At 61.9% G+C, this 19,864-nt stretch overlaps 2 protein-coding genes across 2 annotated transcripts in view; one reads left to right on the forward strand and one right to left on the reverse strand.

Moving 5' to 3' along the window:
- Positions 1-2,664, forward strand: part of RAP1GAP (RAP1 GTPase activating protein) — a gene marked incomplete at both ends in the record, with an annotated part of 8,470 nt that extends 5,806 nt beyond the window's left edge. Inside the window, 6 exon segments of the mRNA XM_082493490.1 lie at positions 105-217; positions 219-389; positions 482-568; positions 2,219-2,312; positions 2,406-2,487; positions 2,594-2,664. Of these exon segments, the coding sequence (XP_082349616.1) occupies positions 105-217; positions 219-389; positions 482-568; positions 2,219-2,312; positions 2,406-2,487; positions 2,594-2,664 (618 nt within the window).
- Positions 2,665-4,975: 2,311 nt separating this feature from the next.
- On the reverse strand, positions 4,976-14,207 carry ALPL (alkaline phosphatase, biomineralization associated; the record flags this gene model as incomplete). Its single annotated transcript, XM_082493442.1, is given in 17 exon segments — positions 4,976-5,307; positions 5,456-5,512; positions 5,515-5,574; positions 5,685-5,808; positions 5,810-5,824; positions 5,826-5,878; positions 7,357-7,491; positions 8,648-8,717; positions 8,924-9,067; positions 10,691-10,866; positions 10,955-11,129; positions 12,159-12,274; positions 13,653-13,772; positions 13,864-13,977; positions 13,980-14,040; positions 14,043-14,144; positions 14,148-14,207. Coding segments are annotated over 17 exon segments (1,836 nt in total), but the record flags the coding sequence as incomplete, so codon positions are not given.
- Positions 14,208-19,864: the final 5,657 nt, after the last annotated feature.

The raw sequence follows: 19,864 nt of genomic DNA on the forward strand, positions 1-19,864 counted from the left end.
CCCGTGGGCCCCGCCCCTCCGCGCAGCCCCGTTCCCCCCCGCCGGCCCCGCCCTTCCCGGTGCCCCGGTGCCCCCCGGGGCGGGTGACGCGGTGTCGCCCCCAGTCGCTGCTGGTGCCCGGGAGCCGGCGGGGACGCCGCGGCAGCGCCATCGGGCTGGGCTCGGTGGAAGAGGTGGGTACCCCCGGCACGGACCCCCCCCCCCGCTGCGTCCCCCTCCCCGGTGCGTGTCCCCTCCCCCCTCCCCCCCCCCCACACACCGGTTAACGGCGACCCGCAGGCGCTGCTGGTACCCGGGAAGAGCCCGTCGCGGAGGCGGCCCGGCCCCCTCGGCTCCCGCCGCTCCAGCGCCATCGGTATCGAGAGCATCCAGGAGGCACCGACCGGCAGGTGAGCGCCGGGACCGGGGCGGGGGAGGGGGGGGCTGGCACCGCCCGGTGTCCCCTCCCGGTGTCACCTCAGCGCCCGCCGCCTCCCCACAGAGACGGCCCCGCCGCCGCTGCCCCCGCCGCCCCGGAGGGTGCCTGCTCCGCACACAGCTCCCCCGAGAGCCGCCGGCACCCCGACAGGTCCCGCAGCCGACACCGGGACGGGGGACACGGGGATGGGGTGACATCGGGGGGACACGGGGTCTGGAGGGGCACAGAGACGGGGCAGTGCAGGGACAGGGTGGCACCAGGACGGGGTGGCACCGGGTTGGTGTGACATAGGGATGCAATGGGCCAGAGTGACACCAAGATGGGGTGGCACTGGGATGGGGTGACATGGGAACTGGAGGGCACTGGGGCAGGGTGAGACTGGGACAAGGTGGCACCAGGATGGGATGGCACCAGCATTGGGTGGCACTGGGCTGGGGTGACATGGGGACCAGAGGGCACTGGGATGGGGTAACATGGGGGACTGGAGGGCACTGGGGCAGGGTGAGATTGGGACAAGGTGGCACCAGGATGGGATGGCACCAGCATCAGGTGGCCCTGGGATGGGGTGGCATTGGGATAGGGTGGCACTGGATGGGGTGGCACTGGGATGGGGTGAGATGGGGACCGGATGGCACTGGGATAGTGATAGGGTGGCACTGGGTGGGGTGACACTGGGACAAGGTGACACCAGGATGGGGTGGCCCTGGGATGGGGTGACATGAGGACTGCAGAGCACTGGGATGGGATGGCAACAGGACAGGGTGGCACGAGGATGCAATGGGATGGGGTGGCACTAGGGTGGGGTGACATTGGGATGACATGGGGACTGGGGGGCACTGGGATGGGGCAGCATACAGTTGAGGTGGCACCGGGATGCAATGGGCCAGGGTGTCACCGGGGTGGGGTGGCACCAGCATGGGGTAACATGGGGACAGGGTGACACTGGGGTGACACGAGGACTGGAGAACACAGGGATGGAGCAGCACATGGATGTGGTGGCAGTGTCAGGGTGACATTGGGACAGGGTGGCAGCGGGATGGGGTGACATAGGGATGAGGTGGCACAGGTGATATCAAGGTGACATGGGGACTGGAGGGCACTGGGATGGGATGGCACCGGGATGGTTGGCATGGGACAGCATGGGGACAGAACAGCACAGGGATGGGATGTCACAGGGACAGGGAGCCACGGGGACAAGGTAGCGGGGGGATGCAGTGGGGTGGGGTAGGGTGGCACAGGGATGGGGTGGCACTTTGGTGGCCCTGGCGTGGGTGTGGCTTGGGGTTAGGGTGGCATGGAGGTGGGGTGGCACAGGGGTGGGTGGCATGGGGACAGGTTTGTGTGGTGACAAGGGATATGGGGCTGGGAAAGCATAGGGGATGGGACATCCCAGGGATGGTATGGCATGGGGACAGGGTGGCACGGGGGTGGGACTTCTCCCAAATGGGATGCTGTGGGAACGGGGTGCCCCAGGGCTGTGGGACATCCCAGGGACGGGAGGGCATGGGGACAGGGTGGCATGAAGATGGGATATCCTCAGGGATGGTATGGTATGGGGACAGGGTGGCAGGGGGATGGGACATCCCAGGGATGGGATGGCATGGGGACAGGGTGACATGGGGACAGGGTGGCACGGGGGGTGGGACTTCTCCCAAATGGGATGCTGTGGGGACGGCGTGCCCCAGGGCTGTGGGACATCCCAGGGATGGGATGGCGTGGGGACAGGGTGTCATGGGGACAGGGTGGCACGGGGACGGGGTGGCGGGGGGGTTGGTGGGACACCCCGCTGTCCCTCGGCAGGGCCGAGAAGCCGGAGCCGCCGGATTTCTCCCGTTCCTCCTCCAGCGCCAGCAGCTTCGGCAGCGCCGCCGAGGAGCCCAGCGAGCCGGGCAGGGTACCGGGGGGGGGGGGGGCGGGGGGGGGAGCTGCTGGGTGCTGAGGGGGGGGTGTCAGCACCCCTGTGACCACCACCCCCCCCCCCCCTTAGGAGAACCGCTCGCCCTCGGGGACCCACCGCGACGCCTTCACCGACACCCCCTGGCAGGATGACCCCCCCGGTCCCCCCCCAGGTAGCCCATCACCGGGGCGTCAGGTCACGGAGGGGCTGTAGGGGGGGACAACCCCCCCTCCCCCTACTCCGGGGTGCTCACAGCCCCCCCCCCCCCTTTCCCCCAGGCCGTCGCCCCCCCGACCCCCCCTGCCCCGAGATCAAGATCCAGCTGGAGCGGCCCCCCATAATCCGGTGAGGCTGTGACACCCCCCCCAGCGCACCCCAGTATGGGGGGGACACACCCCCCCCCAGCACACCCCAGTATGGGGGGGACACCCATATTGGGGTGCCCCCACTGATGTCCCTCTGCACAGGGCTCATAGTCACACCACCCCCCCAGCCCGGGGGGGGGGGGCGGGGGGGTGTCACCACTTCGTCACCCCCCCCCCCACACCCGCTCTGCGCCACCAGGAGCCGAAGCCATCGTCCCCGGTGCAGGATTTGCCCCCCCCCCCCAAAAAAAAAATATGGGGGAGCCCCCCCCGCCCCCCCAGACAATCTCTGTCCCCCCAAATACCCCTTGGGGGGTGGGGGGGGGTGACGGACCACACAGTGACACCTCCCCCCGCATCATGACCCCATTGGGGGGGGGGGGGGCCCTCCCCCAAAATGAAGAGTGGGTCCAAGCCAAGAGTCACATCCCCCCCCCCAAAAAAAAGGAGGGGGGGGGGCTCAAATCCAGCACAAACCCAAAGTGGGGCTCCCCCTGCCCCCCCCCCCAATCCACCCCCTCCCCCCCCCCTTTTATTTTAAGGGAAGAAAGCTCTGGAAGGGGTCGGATGCTGGATTTTGGGGGGGGGGGGATATTTTTTCAAGCCCCCCCCCCCCCGGTCGTGTTTGTGTTTCCCGTGAGTCCTGTATAAAAATAAAGGTTTATTTATCGCTACAGCCGGATGATGGGGGGGGGGGAGGGTGTCCCCCCAAAACTCACCGGGGGCAGATGCTCAGTGTTGTCTTAAAACCGTCCCCGAACCCATTCATTTTTTAGGGTTGTTTATCCAAATTTGGGTTGTGTTTGGTTTTTTTTTTTGTTTTTTTTTTTTTCTTTTTGCGGCAGCCGGGCTGAGCAAAGCCTTGATTTTTTTTTTTTTTTTTTTTTCTCCCTCCCCTATTTTGGAGGGTGCTGCGGGTACCCCAAAATACACCCCCCCCCCCCCAAAAAAAAAAACCTAAAAAAATAAAACAACCAGCCCTCTCTTTTTCAGCTCCGGTGGCCAACCCAACGGCGGGAGCGGCATTTGGCCGGCAACCCCGGTGGCCACCGGCTTCGAGCCAACTCCCCGGCCAAGAAAAAGCGGTTTTCCCCCCTCCCCTTCGTGTGTGTGTCGTGTCCCCCCCCCCCCCTCCTCCCCGCCCCGAACCCCCAAAAACCACGAAGCACCCCGGGACCGGTTAAACATAGCTCGGGTACCGCCTGGTTTCTGGGAAGCCCCAGCGCCGTTGGCGATGCCGGCGCGGGTGCAAAGGGCGCCGAGCAAAGGGTTTTTTTTTGGGGGGGGGGGGGTTGGTGGGTCAATACCCCCCCCCCCCCCAAAAAAAAAAAAATCCGGCGCCGTTCGGGTCACCGCCTTCGCCCGCTCCGAAGTTTGCCGGTTAATACCAAACCGGAGCGGAGATTTATTTCTAAAGTTGGTAAATAAATTAAAAAAAAAAAAAAAAAAAAAAAAGGGGGGGGGGAGGGGGGGATGGATTGGAGGGGGGGGGGGCGTTTTGCGCGTGCAAGGTGACATTTGCTCAGCCAGGGTGGCGTTCGCACGCGCACGGTGGCATTTGCACACCCGGCGCACCATTTGCACACCCGGTGCCACGCCAGGACTCCATCCCCCGGCACCTTGCAAGCTGCAAAAGCCCCCTCCCCCTAATTAACCCACCCCCTAATTACCCTCCCTAATTGCCCAACGCTAACGAAGGGGGTGTGCCCCAGCGGGTACCACCCCTTAAATCCCCCTTCGCTCCCTTCTCTCAGCCTTAAACCCCCTCTAAGTCCCCCCCCTCCCCCGGCGTAGCGAGTTGTCCTAAACTGAAGGATTTTCAAGCAAAATAAGTCACCCGGGAGGCAAAAAACCCCAACTTTTGGGGACAAATTAACCCGAGTGAGTTAATTATTATTATTTTTTTTTTTTCTTCCCATCTTTGTGCGGTTTCTGGGTACCCACACATGTGACGAGTTGGGCGCCGGGGTCAGTCCTCAGCCGAGCGAGCGGGAGGCGTTTCGGGCTCCGACCCCCCCCTCTTTCTCCCTCCCTCCCTCCCTCCCCCCCCATCGCCTTTTGCTCAAAGAAGGGGGGTTTTATCCGCCGAGGCTCCGGCTCTCATCCCAAATCCCGTCGGTGGGTTCGGGATGGGGCGGGCGAGGATGCTAATTACAGGGGAAGGAACCGTGTATTTACAGAGGCAGCTCCCGGCACGAAACCACCGGCGGCCGCTTTTTGCTCCGCTCAGTCTTTCTTTCCCCCCCCCCCCCCCCCCCCCTTCTCCTTTTTCCCCAGCGCTATCCAAAAAAAAAAAAAAAAAAAAAAAAAAAAAAAAAGGGGTGGGAAGGAATTAAAAATAAATCCCCCCTCCCGTGGTTTGCAAGAGGCGCTTTAGCAGAGGAGGAAGAGGAGGGCGAGGAAGGGCAGGAGGAAGGCGGCGGCGGCGGGGCGGGCGGCGGCGTTGCAGTGGGCTCGGTTGGAACCGATGCAGGCGGCGTAAGCCATGGCGTGAGGGATGTAATTTTGCTCGTGGACCCCGTGGAGGAGGTGGGCCATGGGGCCGCGGGCGAAAACGGCCACGTCTTCGCCGCCGTGGGTCTCCTGCCGCAGCGGCACGGCCGATTGGGCCTGGTAGTTGGCGTGTGCTGGGAGGAAAAAAAAAAAAAAAAACAAAACAAAAAAAAAAACAAAAAAAACCCCAAAAATTAATTATTTTTTTTTTTTTAAAAAAAAGCAGCAATTTTAGTCGGGCTGTAACGCTTTCAGGGGGGTTTTGCCCCAAAAGACGCTCACCGAAATCCACGGCGGAGACGTTTTCTCGCTCGCCTGCCACGATTTTATAGCCGGGCCGTTGCCGTAGAGGATGGAGGTGAAGGGTTTGCGGTCCACGTCGCTCTGCATCGGGGCCAGACCTGGCGGCGGTGGCACCGTCAGCAGGATGGGGACACTGCCCCGAGGTGTGTGTCCCGTCCCCCCACCCCGGGTTGTCCCCACGTTGGCGGGATCCCGGGCGGGGACTCACCGAAAATGGGGTTCCCGCGTGGGGTGTAACCGCCGAAAGTGAAAACGTGCGAGTGGTCGGCGGTGACGACGCTGAGGGTGTCCCGGGGGGAGGTGAGGCGGGCGGCCAACCCGATGGCCCGGTCCCAGCTCCACCGCTTCGGTGCAGCGCCTGCTTCGCCTTCCCCTCGTGGTGCCCGTGGTCGATGCGGCCCCCTGCGGTCCCCCAGCACCGTTCGGCATCGCCCTCCGCGGCCCCGTCACCTTCCGTCCCCCATCGCCCTCCTCTTCCCTGCTTTGAACCCCCCACCCCCGGCCCGGGCACCCCCATCACCCCCTTTTCTCCCCACTTTTCACCCCTATCACCCCCTTTATCCTCCATCCTCCCCCACTTTCAGCCCCCCATCATCCCCCCCATCCTCCCCCACTTTTCAGCCCCCCATCATCCCCCCCATCACCCCCTTTATCCCCCCCTCTGCATCCCCCCTCTTTTCACCCATCATCCCCATCACCCCCTCTGCATCCCCCATCATCCCCCCCTTTTTCACCCCTATCACCCCCTTTATCCCCCCATCTCTCCCCCTTTTCATCCTCCCATCATCCCCCCATCATCCCCCCTTTTCACCCATCACCCTCTCTGCATCCCTCCATCATCCCCCCCTTTTTCACCCCTATCACCCCTTTATCCCCCCCTCTGCATCCCCCGTCATCCCCCTTCTTTTCACCCATCATCCCCATCACCCCCTCTGCATCCCCCCATCATCCCCCCCTTTTTCACCCCTATCACCCCCTTTATCCCCCATCTCCCCCCTTTGCATCCCCCGTCATCCCCCCCTCTTTTCACCCATCACCACCATCACCCCCTTTGCATCCCCCACTATCCCCTCTTTTTTGCCCCCATCACCCCCTTTATCCCCCATCTCTCCCCCTTTTCATCTTCCCATCATCCCCCCATCATCCCCCCCTTTTCACCTATCACCCCCTCTGCATCCCCCCCATCATCCCCCCCTGTTTCACCCCCATCACCCCCTTTATCCCCCCCTTTGCATCCCCCATCATCCCCCTTTTTTCACCCATCACCCCCTTTATCCTCCATCTCCCCCCCTTTTCATCCCCCCATCATCCCCCCCTTTCCCCCCATCACCCCCTTTATCCCCCCTCTGCATCCCCCCGTCACCCCCCCCTTTGTCACCCCCATCACCCCCTTTATCCCCCCATCTCCCCCCCTTTTCACCCCATATCACCCCCCATCTCCCCTTATCACCCCCTTTATCCCCCATCATCCCCCCTTTTCCCCATCACCCCCTTTATCCCCCCATCTCCCCCCCTTTTCACCCCCATCTCCCCCCCTTTTCACCCCTTATCACCCCCTTTATCCCTCTTTGCATCCCTCATCATCCCCCCCTCTTTTCACCCATCACCCCCTATCACCCATCTCCCCCCTTTTCATCCCCCCATCATCCCCCCATCACCCCCTTTATTCCCCCCTTTGCATCCCCCCATCATCCCCCCCCTTTTGCAACCCTCCATCACCCCTTTACCCCCCGTCTTTTTGCATCCTCTGTCCCTCTCCTTTCCCCCCCACGCATCCCCCCCTTCCCCCTCCTTTCCCCCCCACGCATCCCCCCACTTTACTCCCCTTTTTCACCCCCATATCCCCCCTTCCTCCCCCCCCCCCCCCCTCCTTCCCCCACCTTCCACCAGGAGGAAAAACCCCCGGGGATTTTTCTGGAGCATCCTGATGGCTACAGCCACCATCTCGGTGAGGGACGGATCCGTCTCGTTATTCCTATCCAGCTCGTACACCATGTCACCCGGCTCGAAGAGGCCTGGGGACAGTGACACTGCTGGGGACATCCTTCCCCCACCAAAAAAAAAAACCAACAACAACAACAAAACAAGGGGCCAAACCCAGCCCTGCTTCTTGTGCTGGCTCAAACAATTCCCCGGCCACCGGATCCAGGGTGATTACGGAGGAGCCAGGGGGATGCTCCCAGCCCTTCCTTCCTCCGGCCCGGCCGAATCCTGCAGCCCGCCTGAGCTGGAGAATTGCAGCGTGGGCCAAAAAAAACCCTGCATCCCCAGGGGGTGAAAATTGCATCCCCGGGGTGGGTACCAGCATCCCTTTGGGGGTACCAGCATCCCCAGGGGAGTACCAGCATCCCCGGGATGGGTACCAGCATCCCCAGGGAGTGAAAATTGCATCCCCGGGGGGTACCAGCATCCCTTTGGGGGTACCAGCACCCTCAGGGGAGTACCAGCATCCCCAGGGGAGTACCAGCATCCCCAGGATGGGTACCAGCATCCCGGGAGTGGGTACCAGCATCCCCAGGGAGTGAAAATTGCATCCACAAGGTGGGTACCAGTATCCCAGGGGTGGGTACCAGCATCCCCAGGGGGTGAAAATTGCATCCCTGGGGTGGGTACCGGTATCCCTTTGGGGGTACCAGCATCCCCAGGGTGGGGTACTCCTGAAGGTACCAGCATCCCTTTGGGGGTACCAGCATCCCTGGGGTGGGTACCAGTATCCCTTTGGGGGTACCAGCATCCCCAGGGTGGGGTACTCCTGAAGGTACCAGCATCCCTTTGGGGGTACCAGCATCCCTGGGGTGGGTACCAGTATCCCCAGGGTGGGGTACTCCTGAAGGTACCAGCATCCCTTTGGGGGTACCAGCATCCCTGGGGTGGGTACCAGTATCCCTTTGGGGGTACCAGCATCCCTGGGGGGAGGTACCAGCATCCCTTTGGGGTACCAGCATCCCTTTGGGGGGGGCGGGTACCAGCATCCCCAGGGGAGTATCCGTATCCTTGGGGGGGTACCAGCATCCTTTGGAGGCAGCAGCATCCTTTGGGGGGGGTGGGGGGTGTAACAGCATCCCCCGGGGGTAACTGGCCACTCCAGCTGCCCCAACACCCCGGGAGGGGGCAGGGGGGCCCCCAAAGCACCCAGTTGAGGCCGGGGCACCCTTGGGTGCTGGGACTCACCCAGGAGGAAGTCGACGCGGCTGAGGTTGAGCGCCAGCAGGTCCCGCCGGTGCCACACGTACTTGGCGACCTGGGGACGGGGTGGGGGGACAACAGGTAGGTTGTCACCTCCCCATCGCCTCTGCCAACCCCGGGGCTGCTTTATAACCCTCCTCCCCAAAATATCCCCCACCCTGGGAATGGCTTCCCGAGGTTACAGTGGGGTGATACGTGCGTGTGTGTGTACCCCAACCCCCCCCCCTCCCCCCCCCCCCCCAAAAAAAATGTCCCTGTCACCTTGCCGGGGGGCTTGACGTTGTGCCACGCCTGGATGAGGTCCCTGCGGTCCAGGCGGGTACCCCGATGCTTGTCCTCGTGGGGATACTCCACGTCGCTGGCGTTTTTGGGGAACATATATTTCCGCCCGCCGCCCAAGATCACCTGCGCGAGGGGAAGGGGGGGGAAAAAAAGAAAGAAAAAAAAAAAAAAAAAAAAGGCATTTTAAAAATTCTTTTTCATTCTTTTTAATTTTTTTTTTTCCCCCCTCCCAGTTTGGGTTTTACGGGGGGGCGGGGGGGGGAAAACCCCGACGAGGCGGAGCGGGATGTCCAGGAAAACCCTGGCGTCGCGTGAAAAAAAAAAACAAACAACAAAACAACCCCAAAAAACCAGGCGAAAACACCCGAGGAATTTCACCTCACTCGAAATAACCCTGAATGTCTTCCTATTAATTAAAACCCAAGACAAAAATAACCATTTCCAGCAGCGAATTTGGCTTTTTCTTTTTTTTTTTCTTTTTTTTTTTTTTTTCCCACTTCTGCGGGAGGGATGCTCCACGTCGGGGTCCCCGCGTGAACCCGCCGGGCCGGAGCCCCGTCCCGCGGCTCTCGCTGTTTGCTTTGGAGCCCGATTTATTTGGCCTCTGTTATTTATAAACGAGCAGAGATTTTTATTTTTTCTTCTTTTTTATTCCCCCCCCCCCCCTTTCTCCGCGCAGAAGGTGAATTATAAAGCTGCAAAACACTGCCGCCAAAATTATTAAGCCAAAAAAAAAAAAAAAAGGGGAAAAAAAAATGTCTTTTCCCCGCTATATAATTATTTCCAGCCTGGGACAGAGTTAAAATTATATTAAAGAGAAAAAAAACAGAAGAAGAGGCTATTAAAGAGCTAAATAACAGGCTGAAATGTTTTGCTTTGGGGCTATTTTGAAGAACAGAAGAGTATTTATTTACAGGGCTGAATTTCTGCGTAAATCCGCAGCGAGGGGCAGAATCGGGGGGAAAATGGAGGGTTTTGGGTATGGGAAGTATGAGAAAGGAGAGGACGGCTGTGGATGTGGGTGGAGGTGGGGGTTAAGTGGGGATTCGGGGGTGTGGAGTTATGGGGGTTGGGGGGTCTGGTCCTATCTGTGATGGGGGTCCCAGTCCTATGTCTAATGGGGGTCCTGGTGGTGCGTCCATCAGTAGTCCTGGTCCAATCTCCACCCAACAGTCCTGGCACCCCACCCATGGGTGGTCCTGGTCCCATATCTGCCTGGGGATCCTGGCTCTGCACCCATGGGTGGTCCTGGTCCCACATCTGCCTGGGGATCTTGGCTCTGCACCCATGGGTGGTCCTGGTCCCACATCTGCCTGGGGATCCTGGCTCTGCACCCATGGGTGGTCCCGGTCCAACATCTTCTGAGGAGCACAACTCTGCAGCCACTGGTGGTCCCAGCCCCATATCTACCCACAATCTTGGTCCTGCACCCATTGGTGGTCTCAACCTCACACCTACTGGGGTGGTCATAACCTTGTAGCCACTCACCCTGCACCCTTTGGTGGGCCCTGCCCAACATCTCCTGGGGGTCCTGGTTCTTCACCCACTGGTGGTTCCAGCCCAACATCTACTGGGGGTCCCAGCCCTTCACTCATGGTGGTCTTGGTCCCACATCTATCCATGGCCCTGTCCCCATCCCTGGGCGGTCCTGTTCCCATCCCTGGCTGGCTCCAGCCCACAACTCTGGTGGCTCCATCCCTGGGTGGCTCCAGCCTACATCCCTGGTGGCCCTGTCCCCATCCCTACCTCAATGTCAGGGATGTTCTCCACCAGCTGCCGGGCGATGTCCTTGCAGCCACCCTCCAGCGCATCCGGGGGCATCTCTCCATCCGAGTACCAGTCGCGGTTGGCGGAGTGGGCGTAGGCAGCGCTGGGTGTCGCGTGGGTCACTCGTGTGGTGGTGACAATGCCCACCGCTTTGCCTGCACCACGAATTCAGGGGGCAATGGGGGGAACACCCCCAAAACCCGCTGCTCAACCCCCTCCCCGCGGCACCCACCAGCCCCTCACCTGCGTCCTTGGCCCAGCGGAGGATGGAGGTCACCTCCTGGCCCTTGGTGGTGTTGCAGCGGTCACGGGTGACGCCGGCACTGACGCCCACCGTCCCCTCGTTGGCTTTGACGCCGCAGAGGTAGGCGGTGGCGGTGCCCGCGCTGTCGGGCACCTGCGCGTTGGTGTTGTAGGTCTGGGGGTGGGTGGGGAGCGGGGGGGAGATAAATAAAATACCACCATCATCGTCACCACCACCATCATCATCATCACCAACCACCACCATCATAGTTGTCATCACCACCACTGTCACCACCACCACCATCATCGTCACCACCACCATCACCATCATCACCACCGTTGTCACCACCACCATCATTGTCACCATCACCAACCACCACTATCATCATCCACCACCATCACCAACCACCACCATCACCGTCACCACCACCATCGTCACCACCACCACCGTCACCACCACCAACCACCTCTATCACCAACCACCGCTATCATCAACCACCACCATCACCACCACCATTGTCACCACCACCACCATCGTCACCACCACCACCCACCACCATTCCCATCCCCACCCTGGACCTTCATCACCATCATCATCCCCACCCTGGGGGTCCCCTCCCCGTGCTCTTTGGCCACACTGGACCCCCATCCCGCCTGTGCCCTCCCCCTCTTTTGCCCCTTGGCCCCCCATTTTGCCCCTTTGCTCCCCCCAACGCGGTTGCACGTGTCCCCCCCTCGCTGCTTTTTTGACTCTTTTAGCCTTTTTTCAGCCCATTTTTAGGCAGGCAGAGAGAGAAGCCGCCGACGCCGCCAGCGTCCCCTGCGGGGCGAAGGGAGGCAGCGGCAGGCGACCGAGATTGCCAATTTAATAATTATAATAATAATAATAATAATAATAATAATAATAATAATAATAATAATAATAATAATAATAATAAAACCCTTTTGTTCTACAAAATGACCCCAAGAGGAGCCGGTGGGGGTGTCCCACGGCTTCCCACGGCCGGGCGGCCTCATCCTGCCCCCCCCCCTCTCCCCGTTCCCACGGGCCGGTCCCTGGCACGGCCGGCGGGCACCGGCGCCAGCTCTCTTCGCCCGCCCCTGACCTAATTTCGGCTGTCGGTCGATGGCGGCCGCCCGCCCGTGACCTTGCGGTGGGTGTCCCGTCCTTCCCCCCCCCCCAATGGGTGTCCCGGGGGCTCACCTTGGCCAAGGCGACGTAGGGGAACTTGTCCATCTCCAGCAGGCTCTCCTCGCCCTTGCGGTTCTGCAGTTGCCCTTTGAGGATGCGGGCGGCCGTGACGGTGGAGACGCCCATGCCTGCCCAGGACACCCGTCAGCTCCCCGCCGAGGACGGGCCAGCGAGCCCCGCCGGCGCCCGCTTCATCCCAGCACCCGATTTACTGCAACCCCCAGTTCATCCCAGCACCCAGTTCATCCCAGTACCCGATTTACTGCAACCCCCAGTTCATCCCAGCACCCACTTCATCCCAGCACCCGATTTACCGCAACCCCCAGTTCATCCCAGCACCCTCTTCATCCCAGCACCAGATGTATTGCAACCCCCAGTTCATCCCAGCACCCGCTTCATCCCAGTACCCGATTTACCACAACCCCCAGTTCATCCCAGCACCCAGTTCATCCCAGTACCCGATTTACCACAACCCCCAGTTCATCCCAGCACCCACTTCATCCCAGCACCAGATTTACTGCAACCCCCAGTTCATCCCAGCACCCGCTTCATCCCAGTACTCAATTTACTGCAACCCCCAGTTCATCCCAGCACCCACTTCATCCCAGTACCCGATTTACCACAACCCCCAGTTCATCCCAGCACCCACTTCATCCCAGTACCCGATTTACTGCAACCCCCAGTTCATCCCAGCACCCACTTCATCCCAGTACCCGATTTACTGCAACCCCCAGTTCATCCCAGCACCCACTTCATCCCAGTACCCGATTTATTGCAAACCCAGTGTATCCCAGCACCCAGTTTGTTGCAAACCCCAGTTTATCGCAAACCCAGATTATTGCAGCGCCCAGTTTATCCCAGCACCCAATCCATTGCGAGCCCAGTTTATCCCAGCACCCCATTTATTGCAAACCCAGTGTATCCCAGCACCCAGTTTATCGCGGACCCAGCTTATTGCAGCGCCCAACTCATCGCAGCACCCAATTTTTTTGCAAACCCAGTTCATCCCAGCACCCAGTTTATTACAAACCCAGTTTATCCCAGCACCCGATTTATCGCAAACCCAGTTTATCCCAGCGCCCAACTCATTGCAGCACCCAATTTTTTGCAAACCCAATTTGTCCCAGTGCCCAGTTTATCCCAGCACCCAGTTTATTACAAACCCAGTGTATCCCAGCACCCAGCTTATCGCAGACCCAGCTTATTGCAGTGCCCAGTTTACCCCAGCACCCGATTTATCTCAAACCCAGTTTATCCCAGCACCCAACTCCTGGCAGCACCCGATTGGTTTTTTTTTCGCCAACCCAATTCACCGCAGCGCCCAGTTGATCCCAGCACCCGACGTATCGCGAACCCGCTGCCCCACCGCCCCCACTTCGTCGCGCCCCCCCCCCCCCCCCCCCCGGTTTCCCCCCGGCACCCAACTCACCGTCGCGCTCCATCCGTCCCCTCCTCCTCCCCCCCACCCCTCCCACCCCCACCCCGGGGTGGGTGCCCCCGGCTCACCGTCGCCCAGGAAGAGGATGAGGTTCTTGGCCACGTTCTGGTTGAGGCGCTGGAGGCGCAGAGCGTCCCGCAGCGTCTCCTGCGCCTGCCCCCGCCAGTACTCCGGGTCCTTCTCCCTCTCTGCGGGTGGCGGGAGAGGGGGGGGGTGAAACCGGGGCTCCATAGCACCCATTTTTGAGGTGCACTCACCCCACCCCCCAACCTCACCTACCGGGGACCAGTGACGCTGAGCAGAGCTGGAGGAGGAGGAGGAGGAGGAGGAGAGCCTTCATCCTGCGGCGCTGAGCGGGCACTGGAGAGGAGAGAGCTGCGGGGGGAGGGGGGCACCCGCTCTGTGCCTCAGTTTCCCCACTGAGACCTTCGCCCCGGGGCTCGGCCAAGCGAGGATGGGAGGGAAACGTCCCCTCCCCGCGCGGTCACCGATGTGACCCCCCTGGGGACGTGCCAGCTCCCCCCTGCCCCGGCCACCGGTCCCTCCCTTGGGGCGTCCCCTCACTGGCACCAACCCGGGGCAGGGGGACGGTGGCACAGCCCCCACGTGCGCGTGGCACAACAGGGTCCCCGTCACATGGCTGGGTGTCCATCACGTGTCCCTGTCCCCGTCGCATGGCCGTGTCCCCATCAGGGCTGTGTCCCCACTGCACGTGGGGGTCCCCAATCGCATGGCCGTGTCCCCATCGCGCAGCCGTGTCCCATCGTGTGTGTGTCCCCATCCCGTGCCCGTGTCCCCATCCCGTGCCCGTGTCCCCATTGCACATCCGCATCCCCATCGCACACCCATGTCCCCATCACACGTCCACATCTCCAGTGCGTGCCCATGTCCCCACTGCGCCTCCGTGTCCCCACTGCATACTTGTCCCCTTCCCCAGCCTGTGTCCCCATCGCGTGTCCACATCTCCATCACATGCCCGTGTCCCTGTTGCACATCTGTCCCCATTGCACACCTGTGTCCCCACCACATGGTTGTGTCCCCATCACAAGCCCATGTCCTTGCTGTATGTCCCCGTCCCCGTCCCGTGCCTGTCTCCCCACCACTTGCCCATGCCCCCATCGCCCACCCATGTCCCCATCACCCACCCATGTCCCCACCACACGCCTGTGCCCCCGTTGCACACCCATGTCCCCACCGCATGTCCATGTCCCTGTTGCACACCCGTGTCCCCACCACTCCCGTGTCCCCATCGCATGTCCATGTCCCCATCACCCACCCATGTCCCCACCACACGCCTGTGCCCCTGTTGCACACCCATGTCCCCATCACATGCCTGTGTCCCCACCACATCCCCATGTCCCTGTTGCACACCTGTGCCCCCATCACCCACCCATGTCCCCATCACCCACTTGTGTCCCCACCACACGCCTGTGTCCCCATTGCGTGTCCATGTCCCCATCACATGCCCGTGCCCCCACTGCACACTCGTGTCCCCATCACACACCCGTGTCCCTGTTGCACACCCGTGTCCCTACCGCATGTCCATGTCCCTGTTGCACACCCGTGTCCCCACCGCATGTCCATGTCCCTGTTGCACACCCGTGTCCCCACTGCACACCCGTGTCCCTGTTGCACACCCGTGTCCCCACCACACGTCCATGTCCCTGTTGCACACCCGTGTCCCCACCGCGTGTCCATGTCCCTGTTGCACACCCGTGTCCCCACCGCACTCCCGTCTCCCTGTTGCACACTGGTGTCCCCATCCCACCCCCCGCATCCCCATCGCACCCTCCCCCCCCGTTACACCCCCCCCTTCCACATCCCCCCCCTCCCTCCCCCAGGGACCCCCTCCGGCTCCCCCGGGGGTGGCAGCGGGGGTGGCAGCGGTGACCCCGGGAGGGGGGGGGGGGGTCCTTACCGCCGGGGAGGGGGGACACGTACCCGCACAAACTTGGGTCGCGACACCCACGTCCCTCCTGGGCGGCGGGAGGAGACCGGACCGGGGGGATCGCGAGCCCTTAAATCCCCCCCGCACCCGCTCTTCGCCTCCTCCTCCTCCTCCCCTTCCTCCACCCTCCCCCCGCTGCCAGCAAGGGGGGGGGGGGGGAAGGCAACAAACTGGGCTTACTGGTGCCCTCTGCCGGGTTTTACTGGGAGGACTGGGAGGACTGGGGTGCACCCAAGCGGGGATGTGGGTGCTGAGCAACCTCCCCCCCCCCCTCCCGGGGTGCACCCCGGGGGGGGGGGGGGGAGGGTGTGTAGATGTGCGGTTTGCCCGATTTTGCCTTATTTTCGCCCAAAACGTGCCAGCGACACCAGTGTGGGTTTGGGAGGGGGGAGATGGAGAAGAGGGGGGCGCTGCCTCAGTTTCCCCACGGGGCTCCTGCTGCCGCCCACGCGTGCGCCCCCCCTTGAAACGCCTTTACTGTAGGTCCTACAGTAAACAAGGGGGGGGGGGGGGCGGCGATGCCCCCCCCAGCCCCCCGCCTCAGCGTCCCCGTCGCGGGGGGGGGACGGGACACAACGACACCGTGGGGCTCCGCGGAGCCGTGGGTGGCTTCCCAGAAGGTGGCGGTCTCAGCCCAAAAATCCGCACCCCGAAAGCTTCGGGGGTGCCGCTAAGGGGTTTGTAGGTCCATCGGTGAGATGAGTGTGTCAGAGCTCAGCCCCCGCCAGCACAGGCTCCGGAGGTGGTGGCACTGTGTGTGTGTGTGTCCCCTACCCCATCCCTGTCACCCCACATGCAAAATAACTGTGGGAGCCTGCGGGTGATGAAAAGCTAATTAAAAAGCTCGTTAGCCCGTGCGCGGGGAAAACCGCGACCTGGGGAACTCCTCGCTGCGAGGCCGTGGGCACAAACCCGGTCGGGCTCCAACCCCAAAACCCTTCGAGGGGCTGTAAAACACACGGGGGGAGCAACGCCGCAGCCCCAGGAGCGCACTTGCACGCTCGCACGCTTATAAGCTTGCACCATTGCACGCTTGCAAAAAGGCCTGCTTGCGTTCACGCTCGCCTGTTTGCGTGTTTACGCACGCTCGCAAGCTTGCACGCAACTGTACGCTTGCACGCTCACACAGCCGCCTGCGCACGTGCTCGCCAAACCGCCCGCGTGCCCCCTTGCACGGCCGCGTGCGAGACCGCTTGCTTGCACAAGCGCGCACGCACGCTCGCCGCCTGCCCTTGCGCCGTCGCGTGCACCTCCACTCGCACAACCACCCGCTTGCACGCTTGGGCCCTTGCGACGTTGCTCGCGAACCGCGCTCTTGCACGCTTTGCACAATCGCTCGCGCCGAATTCCGCGTCCCCCCGCGGCCGGCGAGTGAGCTGCTGTGATTTATTGGGGGGGATGCTTTCAGCGCCTGGAGGGAGCGGGGGGGGGGACGACGACGAGGGAGAGGGACACCCCCCCCCCAAAATGGGGGGGGGGCCTCCTCTCGAAAGAGTTAAAGGAGGCGGGCGAGGAAGCCCGCCCCCCCGCCGGCCCCATTGGTTTCCCGGCCCAGGTGCGGCCTTTGCTCGTCACCCTCCGTCGCCCTCCGCGGGCCACCGCGTAACCGCCTGCGCCGCCGCCGCCGCTCAGCGGGCGCTCGCCCCGAGCGGGGCCGGGACCGGCGGCGGGAGCCGGGGGAGGGGGTGGGCGGCTCAGCCATGGTGAGTGGGGGACCCCCAAATTGGGGGGTGGGGGTGGGAGAGAGTGGGGAGGGGAGGGTCACCTGGCCCAACCGGGACGCGGGGAGAGATGTGGCTGCCGCGGGATCCCCCCATGGCCCCATAGGGCACCCATTGCGCCCCCATTGCACCAACACCCCCCCCCCCCCCCCCAGGGACCCCCATTGCACCCCTTAAGGGATCCCAATTGCACCCCTATGGGACCCCCCTTGCATCCCTAAGGGACCCCCATTGCACCCCCAAGGGATGCCCATTGCACCCCCGTGCACCCCCCCAAGGGACGCTCATTGCACCCCCGTGGGACCCCCATTGCACCCCCATGGGATCCCCCATTGCCCTCCCATAGGACCCCCATTACCTGCCTCATTGCACCCCCGTGCACCCCCAAGGGATCCCCCATTGCCCCCCCATTGCATCCCCATTGCACCCCCGAGGGACTCCCGTTTCCCCCCTATAGGACCCCCATTTCCCCCCCCCATGAGACCCCCCCATCACCCCACATCGACTCCCCCCCAGCCGGCTTTGCTTTGTGGCCAGCGGGTCCCCGGAGGGGGGAACCCCAAAAGTGGGTGCCCCCTCCCCCCAGCACTCAGCCCTTGACCCAAACCCGTGGGGATTTGCACTAGGGTTCCCTCTGGAGCCAGAGGGATGCAGGGGTGCTCCCCCCCCCCAACAGCACCCACTTTTGGGGGGGCTCTTTGCAAACTGGGTCCCTCCCCCCCTTAATTTTTTTTTTTTTGCAAACTTTAACCCATTTTTTTCTCTATTTTAGGCTTTTTTTTTTATTATTTATCTGCAGACAGGGCTCCCTATAAAACTGGGTGCCCCCCCCCTCCGCCTTTCCAGCACCCCTAATTAACACCAGGGCCCCTAATTAACACCAGCCGTTGCTAATTACCCCCTGAGCATCCTAACGAAAAGGCTGAGCCCCGCTGGGTGCTGACTGCAGGCTGTGGGGGTGCAGGGGGCACCCATGGGTGCTGGGGGGGGGGCTGGGCTGGGTTCGTTGGAGGTTTGGGGGTGATTTTGGGGGGGGGGGGGGATTGGGGTGAAACTGGGGAGATGGATGTTGGGGGGGAGGGGGGGTGGGAAGTGAAACACCATCGCCTGCGATCGCAGCGGCGGTTGCTCCGAAATGGCGTCCGGGCGGGAATCGAAAGGAACTGGTGGTGGGTTTGGGGTGCCCCGATACCGGGGTGAGGGGCTCCCCCGGGAGTGGGGGGCACCCAGAACCCCAATTTCCACCACCCCCCCTCCGGTGTTACCCCCCTCCAGGATTACCCCCTGCGGCTGTGGGCTCCGAGTGCTGAGGGTTTATTGTGTTTTCAGGCGAAGGAGCGATTTGGGGGAAAACCAAGCGATTTAAGGCCCTGCGAAGATTTTTATAAGTTATAAAGGGGGAAGGGGGAATCCCTCGGTGGGGGGTTTAAACTGTGGGTGCTCCCCCCCCACCACCACCCTTGGGTGCCCCCCACCCTGTTGGAGGTGGGGAAATTGTGTTTTTATTGTGATTTAAACAAACAACAGAGCTGGGGGTGGGGAGGGGGGGACCAACAGAAAAACCACCCTGTTTTAACCCAAAAAGAAAAAGGGGTGTTCCCGCTTTGCGGGGTGGGGAGCAGCGGGGGGGTGGGGGGCACCCATGGGTGCTGCTTTGCCCCGCTGCCCCCCAATATGGGGGTAAGGGGGGGGAGGGGGAGTTGAGGGTGCTAAAAATACCTCCCGGACCCAATTTCCCCCAAATTAAGGATGCTGGGGGTTGATCCCGGTGCCACCCCACACCCAACCCCCCGGGTGGTTTTTTTTTGGGGGGGGGGGGGGGGGGGCGGGGGGAATCAAGCTCAGCTTGGATTCTCTGATGTCTGATATGGGGTTGAGCCAGCACATCCCTCGCAAAAGGAGGGGGGGGAAAAAAAAGTGGAGTTGGGTCGGATTTTTTTTTTTTTTTTTTTGCCTTTTCCCTTTTTCCTGCTGTTTTCAGGCTGGGGCAGGCAGGGGGGTGGGCGACTGCCGAAAAAACAACCTCATTTCCTCAGGAAACGGAGTGAAAACCTTGGCTGAAAGCTGGGACTCCAGGAATTTGGGGCTTTGGAGCTGTGGGGGGTTCATGGACACCCCCACCTCCCCCCTCCTCCGCTGCCAGCGGGGATTTGTGCCTGGAGCTGCGAATTTCAGCCATGTGCAAAGTACAAAAACAATGGGAAAAAGTGAAAGGGGATGGAAAAAATAGAATATAAAATCAGATTTCACCAGCGATAAAATCTTGCAGTTAAAGCTTCCCCTCCTCCCCCCACCCCCCCTCCCCCCAAGCGGTTTGCCTCTTGAAGGGGCACCTGAGGGAGTTTTTGGGGCTGGAAACTGAGATTTTTGCAGAACCAAGGAGGGAAACTGCCTTTTTATTTTAACCCGTTTTTTTCCCCAAGTGGGTTTTGTGGCTAATTAAACCCAGGCTGCGAGCTGGGATCCGGGGAGAGGACGGGATTCGTTATGGATTGTGCCAGGGGAGGTTTGGGAATGCCGTTATGGGAACCGGGGCTGAGAACTGGCGCTTTCGTTGCATGTGCCGTCTTGCCAGGGGAAACTGAGGCACAGCGGTGCTGAGTTGGGTCAC

The sequence above is a fragment of the Vanellus vanellus genome, assembly GCF_965231255.1.
Source record: "Vanellus vanellus genome assembly, chromosome: 20".
Classification (NCBI taxonomy): Eukaryota; Metazoa; Chordata; class Aves; order Charadriiformes; family Charadriidae; genus Vanellus; species Vanellus vanellus.